Source organism: Barbus barbus, assembly GCF_936440315.1.
Source record: "Barbus barbus genome assembly, chromosome: 19".
NCBI lineage: Eukaryota > Metazoa > Chordata > Actinopteri > Cypriniformes > Cyprinidae > Barbus > Barbus barbus.
The window spans coordinates 22,017,005-22,030,352 of record NC_136747.1 but is presented as its reverse complement, the minus strand read 5'-3'; the positions used below and the strand labels follow the sequence as shown (position 1 = coordinate 22,030,352).

The 13,348-nt window shown below is 39.9% G+C and overlaps 1 protein-coding gene and 1 pseudogene across 2 annotated transcripts; one reads left to right on the top strand and one right to left on the bottom strand.

Moving 5' to 3' along the window:
• Window positions 1-329: 329 nt before the first annotated feature.
• Window positions 330-13,318, bottom strand: LOC306884791 (uncharacterized protein). The gene is made up of 5 exons (XM_079440983.1): window positions 13,111-13,318; window positions 12,198-12,288; window positions 10,835-10,915; window positions 10,532-10,721; window positions 330-2,541 (listed from the first exon to the last, which is right to left on the bottom strand). Exon 5 carries the CDS (start codon window positions 2,265-2,267, stop codon window positions 1,191-1,193), a length of 1,077 nt encoding a protein of 358 aa, XP_079297109.1. The 5' UTR covers window positions 2,268-2,541; window positions 10,532-10,721; window positions 10,835-10,915; window positions 12,198-12,288; window positions 13,111-13,318; the 3' UTR covers window positions 330-1,190.
• LOC306885811 lies at window positions 2,383-12,706 on the top strand (annotated as a pseudogene). The gene is made up of 6 exons: window positions 2,383-2,394; window positions 2,467-2,575; window positions 9,034-9,241; window positions 9,525-9,758; window positions 10,558-10,739; window positions 12,539-12,706. The product of its transcript is annotated as an uncharacterized misc_RNA (transcript).
• Window positions 13,319-13,348: the final 30 nt, after the last annotated feature.

The following is a 13,348-nucleotide window of genomic DNA, read 5'->3' as shown; positions in this document are numbered from 1 at the left end:
AAATCTTAATTATAAATTCTGCAGTGGCAACTAACTGGTTTTCAAAAAAAAAAAAAAACTGAAGCACTGAAATGACTAAACTAAAACTGAAATAAAAATAAAATTAAAGCTAAATACAATAAAAATAACTATAAAAGACCATAACAGAATTATCAAAATTTAAAATAAAATTAAAATAAAATTTGAAGTCGGTGCCAATAGCCTCGTGGTTAGTGCGTCGACATTTAACGCAACTGTGCTCACGGCGACCCGAGTTTGATTCCCATCTTGAGGTCCTTTGCCGAACCTGCTCCTCTCTCTACTGTAACAGATGGGACTATACACAGATGGTGAGTAAAATGGTAAATAGCTTTATTTCACAGAAGATTTAAATGGAGAGAATGGCAGGATGAATAACCGGGTGAGTAAGTTAGTCTTCGGATATCCTCTTGTGTAACTGAGCAGAATATAACTTGAATGTCTTCTCGTGAAGGAGGGCAGATGACACGATGAAGCACACACACCAAGACACTGGAGATGAACGGGAACCAGGAGAATCAGACGACTGAGGAGGAAAACTAGAGGCGAGTATAACACAGGTAAGTATCTTCAAGATCTGTACAGAGACAGAGAGTCCTCTACGAATATACGAGACCGGACAAACGTGCTGGCTGAGGTGTGTTCTTCATTACTGACTATTGGTGTTTGAATGAGTGACAGGTGCAGGTGCTCAGAACACAGATGATGGTGATCGTAGTGATTGGGTGACGATGGAGCCTGGCCGTTCTGTGACATTACCTCCCCCTCCCGGAAGGCGCGTCCCGCGCCGTAACAATACCACCGGGGAGGGGGTGTGGGTGCCCTGGAGGCTGGAGCAGAGCCAGCACAGGGAGGAGACATGGGAAGCATCCAGGGCGGATCAGGGGATTCCGGAAGCCACGGCGGGACAGGAGACCCGGGGAGCCATGGTGGGACCGGAGACTCGGGAGACCATGGCGGCACTGGAGACTCGGGAGACCATGGCGGATCTGGGAGCTTGGAAGGCCATGGCGGATCTGGGAGCTTGGAAGGACATGGCGGATCTGGGAGCTTGGACGGCCATGGCGGGACTGGAGATTCAGGCAGCCATGGCCCTATTATTTTTTCAGGAATCCATGGCGGATCAGGGAGCTCCGTGGCCTTGGCCATTGGCTCGGCCACACAGATAGTGACTATATGGCCCCCTCCAAAAATAATTTCTTGGGGAGGTTCCCCTCTGGGAACAATTTAGGAGAAGTGGGCTCTTGGGGGCGTTCTGGAAACGTGGACACTTGGGGGCACTCTGGAAGCGCGCACTCTTGGGGGCGCTCTGGAAGCGCGAACTCGTGGGGGCGCTCTGGAAGCGCGGAGCTGGACGGGACCAGCGGAGACATAGGAGGGCGCTCGGGCAGCGCGAAGCTGGTCGGGACCAGCGGAGACATAGGAGGGAGCTCGGGCAGTGCGGACACTTGAGGGCGCTCTGGAGGCACGGAGCTGGACGGGACCAGCGGAGACGTAGGAGACGCAGGAGGGCTGGACGGGACCAGCGGAGACGCAGGAGTGCTGGACGGGACCAGCGGAGGCGCAGGGGAGCACTTGCGAGGAGCGGGCACTGGAGGGCACTTGCAAGGCACAGACTCTTGGGGGTCCTCGGGAAACGCTAATTCCTGGGGGCGCTCTGTCAGCATAGGTACACCAGGGACTGGCCCTGGAGAATCGGGCACTGGGGAGACTGGCCCTGGAGAAGCGGGCAATGGAGGCACAGCCTCTGGAGAAGCGAGCACTGAGGAATGCTGACTAGGAGCAGGCACTGGAAAGCGCTGGCATGAAGCGGGCACAGGAGGGCGCGGTCGAGGAGTGGGTTCTGGGGAGAGGACAGGAGCCAAGATCTCAGGGGGTATCGCTGTGTCCAGAAACTCCAAGTTAGGAACTGGCAGGCTTGGGAGAGCCACGGGTGGTAGCATAATCACCGCCGCGGGCGACGGTACCATCTTCGCCACGGGCGGCGTCACGCTTGCGGGAACTTCCTTCACCGTGAATGAACTCGCAAGGTACAGTACATAGTTTAGGTATTGCACCAGGGAGCCAGGAATAGTAGCAGGTGGTGCCTGGAGGAACAGGTGATTATCCAGACCGCCCCAGAAGGCAATCTTCAATGAATCATAATCCCAGGGTACCTGGAGGAACTCTTCAATATAATAATCTATGGGGCGGCCATTTTGGGAAATCATAAGAAGTGTCTTTTCTGGGTGTGAGAAGGTGCTGTCCATCTTATAGTTCGGTAAATGGTCCGGTCTTCTGTAACAGATGGGACTATACACAGATGATGAGTAAAATGGTAAATAGCTTTATTTCACACAAGAGTTAAATAGAGAGATTGGCAGGATGAATAACCGGGTGAATAAATTAGTCTTCGGATATCCTCATGAGTAACTGAGCAGAATATAACTTGAATGTCTTGTTGTGAAGGAGGGCAGACGACATGTCGATGAAGCACACACACCAAGACACTGGAGACGAACGGGAACCAGGAGAATCAGACGACTGAGGAGGAAAACAAGAGGTGAGTATAACACAGGTAAGTATCTTCAAGATCTGTACAGAGACAGAGGCTGTATCCGAAATCGCCCCCTATACCCTCAAATAGTGCACTATTTGAGGGGACAGCCATTTTAAGTGGTGTTCGAAACCATAGTGGATGTTCTCGAGTGCACTCATTCAATCCCACAATGCACCGCAAAAACGAGTGTACAAGCGATGTACACTCAACGGCTAGAGAATCCCCAGAATGCACTGAGTGAGTCGCGCGCCGAATGAATTCCCGCGTCTCACCAGAAGATGGCGCCCACAGCTGAATCATCCATCCATTCATATTAGAAGCGCTCGTCCACGGCGTAATACAACACAGGTACAAATTAATTGTAAATTGACTATTAGGGTTTATACATAATTTCCGTGACTGATTTCTTGATAAATCCTTCAATCTTACTATTGGAGCCGCCCGTATCAAATTATTATTTAACAGGAAGCAAACTATGCAAAAGCGCAAAAGCAGCAGTCCTTCCGGTGCACTGAGTGTCCGAATTCACTCACTCGTTTTCATTCACTCCTTCAAGTGAACTATATGAGTGGACTAATGTAGGGAATAGTGAATGAGGGTATAGGGGGCGATTTCGGATACAGCTAGAGAGTCCTCTCCGAATGTACGAGACCAGACAAAAGTGCTGGCTGAGGTGTGTGCTTTAGTACTGGCTGCTAACGAGGTGATTGAATGAGTGACAGATGCAGGTGCTCAGAACACAGATGATGGTGACCGTAGTGATTGGGTGACGATGGAGTCTGGCTGTTCTGTGACATCTACTGTCCTATATGAATGAAAAGTCATAAAAAGCCCATAAAAATAACTTAATAAAAACTGAAAATATGAAATAAATACTAATTCAAAATATTAATAAATACTTAACACTTAAAACACTGTATATGAGACAAATAGCTGAGATTCAGGTTGACAACATAACAGTGAATGATCAAAAATGCAACCAATGATATCACAAAAAAATAAAAAATAACTAAACCACTGTAATACAACAGCTAAAGCTAAAGCCCTGTTTGCAACAACAATTGCTAAGAAACAGTTTGAGGTTGCGAGGTTTGTGATGTTTGCCAATTGTTGGTTGCCAGTAGCCATTTCTAGTATCCAACTATATCACATGACTGATAAAACTCTACCATCCCACTGGTTATCGCTGCATGGAATATCTGCTCATTGTCATAACGCCGAACTCCTACAAATCAGGACATCAAACAAAAATGAATGTCTTTTATTGTTTTCTTTTGCAAATCACTGGAAGATTGAGGTATTCTCCAGGTGACCCATAACCCAAAATATGCTTATTGATAAAATATTTACACGTTTTCTCGTTCAATCAATGTTACATACTGTTCAATAAATCACAGTGACAAGACTGGCAAAAGATGACCTCAACTGATTACATAAGAAAGCAATACAACATTGTTTATAGAACACTCTAACCAAGATGTATCATCGCCATTTCAAACACTCAAACGTTCAACCTTATTTATCTCCCCTTCAGTCAAAGCAGCGATCACTGCAGACAGTCAATCAGATGTTCTGGAGCTCAAGGGACCACACTGGCCGTCTCCAATGACAGGCTGAGATTAAGAAAGACATTTATGATCTATGATTGGGTTTCCACTTACATTACAGTTCAAAAGTTTGGGGTCAGTAAGTTTTTTTTTTTTTTTAGAAATTAATAGCAAGGATGCATCTAATTGATCAAAAGAGACCGTAAAGACATTCATAATGTTACAAAATATGTTCTTTCAATAAATCCTGAAAAAAAAAAAAAAAAAAAAAAAAAAAAAAAAATATATATATATATATAGTTATTAAGCAGCACAACGGTTTCCAACACTGATAATAATAGGAAATGTTTCTTGAGCATCAAATCAGCATGTTAAAAAGATTTGTGAAGGATCATGTGACACTGAAGACTGGAGTAATTATGCTGAAAATTCAGCATTACAGTGATAAATTACATTTTAATATATATAAAACCAGAAAAGTCATTTAAAATAATAATAATAATATTTCACAATTTTACTGTTTTGTTGAACATAAGGAGCTTCCTTCAAAAACCATAAAAGAATTATACCGACTCCAAACTTTTGAACAGTAAATTTGGGTGATTCTTCAGTTCTTAGATTTTGAATGTTCGATACACAATGTATATTATACTGTATGTTAAAAAATAGCAAGTATCCTTAAAAAAGGTTTCATCATTGTTTTTGTCAACTTTTAAAAAAAAGTTACACTTTCCCTTATTTGCACAGTATTTAAAAGTCAAGTTCAAAAACCAGAAATGGTGATTTAAACAGAAGGTGATTTAAAAGAGACTTTATATTTATTAAACTATTATTAATCTCTACTCTAAAACTAGAATGAATACGAAAGAACATTTATTTTTTTGCATAGTCATTCTAATTTAAGAATCATTCATTTTTGTTTAAAGTCATAGTACGGATTGGGCTTTTTGTCTTAAAGAAGTTGCACTGCAAACTTATACAAATAAATGAGGAAAATGAGGAAAATGGCTAACTCCTGTTGCGCTTTGCCGTGAGTTCTGCAGCTCAACGCTCAACACGGTGACACAGTCGGTACAAATATACACGTCATGCAAAGATTGTGCAACATCTTTCAGCCCATACGATTTTAAACAACAGAAGAACAGCAATTCAGAACAGACTAAAGAGTAACCAGACAGAAGAAAGAGCAGAAGAAAGGGCGAGGGAGATAGAGAGAGACAGGGACTGACCACGGTCTGCTGGTATCTCAGAGCCTTCCTTTGCGACGCATCTGCGGCCATTGACACACTGTCACTGACCCAAAAATAAACCGCCTGTCTGTCTTAGCATTCCCACCCTGGGGTGGCACGGACTGAGGGAGAGAGGGCACATGCAAGTTCTCTCGCTCCAGCTCTCTTTCCTGGCTTTACGCATACACAGCCATCTCTCTCACGCACCTTCTCATGTGGTGCAACACGGCAGTCCAGTTGCCTGACTAAGCCCTGTGTGTATCCGTGCCTGTGCCTGGGACACGTACATGTGTTTATGCATGTGTGTGAGAGGTTGAGAATTATAAAGAGAGTGTAGATGCCAAACTAAACCCATCTGGCCCTACATTAGCAGAGCCGGTTTGTTTAATAGTGGCCAATCCTGTTGCCCCTGGCAACAAACTAAGACTTTAATCACCTGTTCATTTGGAAAGGGGCACAGTGAGGGTTTGAGCGGCCGAGGGAACTCCCCGTCCTCCATGAAACATGATGAGGGCAGCACAGGGAGGACCAAATCGGCCAGTACCGTCTCTGATTTGCCCTTTTCATCAGTGATGACCAACAGAATGTTAAACAATACACTTAATGACACACGGAGACAGTTTTAGAATTAAATAAACATTCTGGATAAGTGTGAAAAAAAAAAAACTAGGACGAGCAGAATTTTTGCAGTGCATCACTTGCTCACTAATAGATCCTCTGCAGTGAATGGGTGCCGTCAGAGTGAGAGTCCAAATAGCTGATAAAAACATTACAGTAATCCACAGGTAATCCACACCACTCCAGCCCATCAATTAACATCTTGTCCATAATATTGCTTCAGAAAAGTCATTTTCTGAATCAGTCTGAATCAGGAGAGAAATATGCACAGATCAAGCACAATTTACAAGCTATTGGTTCTAAACATGTTGGTGGATTTTAAAGTGAGAGGACAACAGGGGATATATTTTTCACTGGAGGAAGTGTTATGGAATTTTTGGGCTGAAGTGACCATGTAAAGTTAAAAGACTTTGGATTTGTTTCTAAAAACACAGTTTTTGCTTCACAAGACATTAACTGATGGGCTGAAGTCATGTGGATTACTTTTGGATCAATTGGACTCTCATTCTGACGGCACCCAGCACCAAGTGATTTAATGCTAAAATTTCTCCAAATTTGTTCAGATAAAGAAACAATCCTGCATGTATTATCCAAAACAATTAGATGCTATCAGTTCTATAAAGATTATTTTCTCCAAATCGGTTCTTATGAAAAAAAAAAAAAAAAAAAACTAATCTTGGATGGCCTGAAGTCGAGTAAATCTGAATCACTCATTTTTGGGTGAACTATTCCTTTAAGATATATTCACATACAGGTAGAATTTCATACAAATATTTTATCAAACATTCCATGTCAAACATGTATGTTATTATATTAACATATGACAACTGAGCCAGTCTCTTTCATCAACTGTCTGTGGTACAGTGATGCATGGCAGAAACTCTAGGATGTGGGTGTGGCGGTAAGAATGCAGGTAGATTACAGACAGCAAAAACAAAGAGCACTTGTAGAATACAAAGCAAAAACTCCAGTTTTCAAACAGTGGATGGAAACAAAACAGCCTCTGACAAAAGATGATGACCAGGTTTGAGAAATATCTATCATTCTTCACACACAGAGAAGATGACATGCAAGTTCATTAACATGCTAACCATATACATTTAGACGCAAATATTATTTTACATTATACTGCAGTGTGTGTGTGTATATATATATATATATATATATATATATATATATATATATATATATATATATATAAAGCTTTTTTATATATTTATAAATATAATATAAATTTTTTATTATTATTTATATATATAAATGAACAACAGGAAAACCTTTGATTTGATAGACACTTTCACTGGCTAAATTCTAGTTAAATCAAGATTTGATAAATCAAGAAGTTGGGATTTACATTATACCGAGCTCACATTGGCTCCTGCGTGTGAAGTTTGTGGTGTGTATTTAATGTGAAGACAGAAATGCAGAGAAACAGGCTGAGAGAATGTCTGGTAGTCTCACAAACTTAAGATGTCAAACAGAAAGAATGTGCTGACAAAGGATAATCAGTAGTGGGAGTGTTCAAGGTGTGATGTTGTCACAATGTTTTTTTTACTGTACGTGCATTGATGCAATTCAAATCTATTTTTAAACCATTGATCACAAACATCAATGTTGTGGCTACGAGTAGATCTTTCTTTTCAAGTGTTTTATATGGAGGCAAAAAGCTCCATCATCGTCATGATGATATTATAACATATATTTAGCAGCGATCAAATAGGATGGGACTTTTGCGCAATGTGACGGTGTTGTCTTGTTTTACAAGACAATTGCTTACGTATTTCATTGCTGAATAAAAATGTCAGAGACAAATTAAAACAAAAGCAAAACTAGCTTTATATTTGATACTTAAAAGCACTGTGAAACATACAAATCATTTACTGACAATACACATTAACAAAGTATAATAAATATTCTCTACAAAACACATACAGCAAACTACATGGGTAATCAATGTCAAATATTTAAAGTCTGGTTTTATGTCTTTCAAAGACAGCTGTCAAACTGCTCACATGCACTGCATGATTATGCCAGAGATGTTATATATTCTCATAAAACACATAAGCTGATGCATGTGAATAGCATTGCACTTGAATTACTAGATATCAGTTTACATGTACGGTTTTGAAGTAGGTGCTTTTGCCATTTAAAATGGTGGTAATATGTATTTTTCCTTTTACAGTATGTCTAATTCAACTAACGCAACAAATCTATGTGAATCAGGCACTCTTTGTGGTAAGTAGTATGTTATGTTCAATTTATTAGATTTAGTCTCTCTCTATACACTACCAATTCAAAAGTTTAAAATATTTTGAATATTCAATAAGAAATTCATATTCTTTATTTACAAATGATGCATTAAATGGATTATGCATTAATGCATTAATTCTTTTAATACATGTGGAAACACACTTTTCTCATCGATGACTGTTCATTCAACAGTTCATTATGATTACTGACATTTTCCACAAATTCACTTCTTCTACAATAATTATCTGTTCAGTTTGACATTTAAAATGTACACACTTATAGCTATATCTTTTGAAAATGACCAAGGTTTTTTTAAACTAGGAGGCAAGTAACCTGGACCACTAATCAACTAAACTATTTATACCCCTGTATAATTAGGCTGCTTTCGAGTCCACTTGATCACAATCAGACACACATCTAAGGCCTTTACATAACAACAAAAAAATGAAATAATAAAAACCACTAAAGAAAAGGACAAATAAACGGTTCAAAAGGTACTGAAAATCACAACGCTCTCTAGAGAGAGCCTTGAAGGAAGCCCAAACTTTTTCTCTCTCATTTATAAATATTTAGATGAACAATCACATAAACTGATGAAAAATCACACAGACAAGACAGGAGGTTAAAGGTGGGAAACATATTTCCAAGATAGGAAAGAAAAAGACAGACAAAGAGAGAAGTCTGCCCTCACAGCCAGACGCTGTTTCAGAGAGGAACATGACTGATCTAAAACCTCATCACTGCCACTGCAGACAATGAGCACTGCATGTTCAAACATGTGACACAAGGAGTTCAGCTTTCTAATCCCATTACGTTTCTATTCTCTTTGCAGAGGTGCTTTTTTATGAAGTTGAACTGATTGTCATTCCAGTGCTGTTTCTCCTGGCTTTTCTGGTCACGCTGATCATTTTGTTAGTGCTCAAATGCTTCCATAAGCCATCACATCTTTATGGACACCACAGAAATGAAAAAGATGACACACAACACCATCATAACACTCACAAACACTGTAACAGCAACAGACCTGCAAGGCATTGATGGTAGCTACGGCATCTCACACTAAATACTCAAGTCACTTGTTGTTTGTTGTGTTTATTTAAAGGTCTTCCGGTTCATGCACGACAGAAATGTTTATTTATAAGTCTTCCTGACCATGCATGGTCGCTATGTTTATTTAAAGGGGTCCCCTTTATGAATGATCGCAATGTTTATTAATAGATTTTATTTAGAGTTTTTTGAAAGGTCTTTTTTCAAAAGTTATACTGTAAGAACATACAACAGATTAATTTTTTATTAATCTTTTAATTTACTTTGCAAAAACAGCTCCAGCAGAGCTGAACCCATTGGAACACGAGGTTATTCCCATGACAGCCCAACCTCACCATGACATGCAGAATTCAAGCCCTGCAGTACCTCAGCAAACCCCCGGGAGGCATCTGGACCTCTTTCAGATGGTCTCTCCACTCCCTCTCACCTTCTCAGTAAAACAAGACAACACCTTCACATTGCACAGAGCTGTCATGGACAGCCAGCCAGTTGTTTTACGAATACTTAAAGGTACTGTTCGATAAGTATTACTTTACTATTATTTATTATACATTATTTTTATTTGATTTTAATAACATTAATATACAATTTATATATAGTTAGAGTTAGCTATTATTTTTTATCTTTTCAGTTTTCATTTTAAGTTTAGTTGAATTTTAACATTATTATTTTTTAAATATTTATATTTAGCTTTATTTTATTTAAGTTTTAGTAATTGTAGTAATTATTTCATTGCCGTTTTTCTGTCATTATTATTCAACCTCATGTAGTTTCAAACCCGTAAGACCTTTTTTCATCTTCTGAACGTGTCGTGGTATATACTCTCGTGAACATGCGACGAAGACTGACATGGAAGAGAATAAATTGCTGAATAAAGTCATTATTTTAGTTTTCTTTGCGCACAAAAAGCATTCTAGTAGCTTCATTACCACTGATATCACATAGACTATTTTAATAATGTCCTTACTACCTTTTTGGGCCTTGAACATGTCAGTTGCATTGCTGTCTATGCAGGGTCAGAATCAGAAAGCTCTCAGATTTCTTAAAAAATATCTTAATTTGTGTTCCGAAGATGAACAAAGGTTTTACAGTGTACTTTATTATGAATCAGTGGTAGAATCACTGTTATTAAATCTCAGGGTTTGCAACTAGAAGGTTGCAGGTTTGATTCTCAAAATAATGAGCTACAAAACCTCACCATTGTGGCCGGCAAGTTAGATAGGTAGATAGATAGAAGACAGTCATATAGAATGACAGATAGACAGACAGACAAACAATCTTACTTTCTTCTACTTTTCCCCACATGCAGAATCAGCCAATACCAAAGACAGCCAGTCCTTTCTGGGGTTTGCCCACTTCCTTTCAGAGTTGGGACCGCATCCATCGTTGGCCAAATTGCTAGGGGTGGTGTCTGTGCAAACACCATTGATGATTGCGGTAGAGGAGCTGGAACACCGAGACCTGCTGAGCTTCCTGTGGAGGTCCAGACAGGTACATGAGTAATGCTTCTTGCTTCATTTTCACTCTTGCTAGAGACAATGATAAAACTAGCTTGACTTTTCTTGCAAGCTGATTTGTTATCTAACCAGAGCAAATGCAATCTGAGCGCCCATGGTAAAGATTCGTCTTTCAGTCATGTCACACGGTGCCTCCTGACCGGTGTGGTCCTGTGAAAGAGATTTACAGTTAGTCACTAGTAGTTTGACTTTTAATCAATCCATTACAAATGAGATCATCAGGAATGACAACCTCTGTGTTGTTCACTCTCAGGTGACCTCAGCAGTGTAATGTCAATATTTTACAGTAATAGTCTTGTCATATTTATCTAGAAGATTTGGAGTTTTGAGATGCAAAGGCAGTGTTGGGGAGTAGTTAACTACAAGTAGCGACGCTACTAACTTAACTACATTTTTCAGTAGCTTGGCAGTAGCTCAGTTGCTTTTTAAACAGTGTAGCTTTTCCAGTAGCTAACTACTTTTTGCAGCAAGTAGCGGTGTAGCGCGAGCAAAAGCTACATTGCGTTTTGTCGAGCCTGCGCGAATCAGCGCGATGCAAGGATATTCTTCTTGTTTGATTACAAACTCATTTTTTGCCATTACCGCCACCTGTTGTTTAATCACGCATCTTGCGGCTAACAGTTCACTGACGTACAGAAGTGGGTTGACACACCCATATTATCCATGATGGAGCAAGACGTGGCGGCAGATTTGGAGGATGGAGAAACAACTAACGTTAATTGCCCATGGCCTTATTTGTCCAAGTTCATGTCTCTCAAAGAAACGACAAGTAAAGGTTACACTTTTTGTAACAGTCTGAGATATTTGAGTGTTGTGTGTAATAAAACAATACTCTTTGAAATCATAATTGTATTGCATTGTTTTAAACACTAAATATTTTACTTAAAACATTCCTCAGACACTTATTCAGTTATTTATAATATACGTTGTTCAAAAAAATCAAAAGTAGTTTCAATGTAGCTAGCTACTTTTTGATAGTAACTTGTAGTGTAGCTAACTACTTTTCCAAAAGGGTAGCTTGACTGTAGTTTAACTACTTTAACTTACGAGTAGCTTGTAGCTTGTCAAACTACAGTTTCAGAGTAGCTTCCCCAACACTGTGCAAAGGTGATTTTTCAGCATCATTACTCTAGTCTTCAGTGTCACATGATCCTTTAGAAATCATTCTAATATGCTGATTTGCTGATCAAGAAACAATTCTTGCATTTTTGTCACAAAAAAAGAAAATGTTATATGATGTAAACTAAAAACGGGGAAAATCCCTTTGATTGTCCCGCACCCATAAGGAAATATGTCAACACGGGATTAGCAGCTGATGTGCCGCACTGAATGACCTAATCACACCGGTGTGATCGTTTATTAAATATAAAAAATATTATTCGGCTATTTTTTATTTTTAGTCTTTTGGAAGCTGCATTCAAAATCTACTTGCCTCAAAAATCACGGTTGAAATCTGGGAGTAGTGGTATTTCGGCTGTCCCCCCCTCTGGTCCAGTGCCCTGCGCACGTGCGTTAATCCGTCCCTGGCACGGTGTCATACACACAAATACAAAATATCATCATTGTTGCATGTGCCAGTAAAATAATGAAATAGCTAAACAACACCCTGATGTACATAACCGATAACAAAAGCTATTAAGAAACAGAATTACGTAAACAAAATAACATCAATTTTGAAGTCTAATTCTAATATCAGTTTAAAGTTTAAGATGACTTAGGCCTATGCCATAATATTTCTTCTTTAGATTTTCTATTATCAAATCCTGCTGTCAGTGGAAACCAAAGGATCGAGTCCCACTGGCTGAGCTGGTCAGAAAGCTCCAATCAGGAGAGAGAGGCGCCAATGATCAGGCAGTGCTGCGAGTGTCTGAGCCGCTGGACATGGAGAAATACATGAGGGAAGCGGGCTATGGAGAATCGTTCGATTATGCGGTGCTCTAATGTTCCCTTTATGTGTCAATCAAAACCAAGACTCACCAAAAGAGCTGCACACTTGCTATGCATAAATGAACAGTTAAGGTTTGAGATTAGCACTTTCAAATGATTACAGAAAGCCACTGCTAGTTACAGACAGTGACATCACTCTATCAAATTTAAAGAAGCACATTATCTCATCAGGCAAGCATGTGCTATTGTTCAGGACTTTAGATTAAGGATAAAGGCTAAAAGCTTAATTGTAATAAATGAGAACGAGGGGATGTAACGTAAAACATGCAATAGCGTAACAATGTGTCGTACACATCCATATATATGCAGATAAAACACAAATAAACTGTCTAGTAATAGTTCAGGTATTGTGATTTAATTTATCATTATATTTATTTAGGTTGGACTATATTGTTAACCTGTCACGGTGCACACAGCAGGGAGAAGGAACATGGAGACGAGGATGTAACGCAAAACAAAGGAATTTAATGTCGACATCAAGGTAGGGCAAGACAGGACAAGGCAAGGCAGCCATCAAACACCGGGGAGTAACGAGTAGACCAGACGACGGCTGTGTCCAAATTCAGGGTCTGCATCCTCCTTAGGATCCTTCCTACCCGGTTGAAGGAGGAGGGATCCTCCGACGTCCGCAAAACC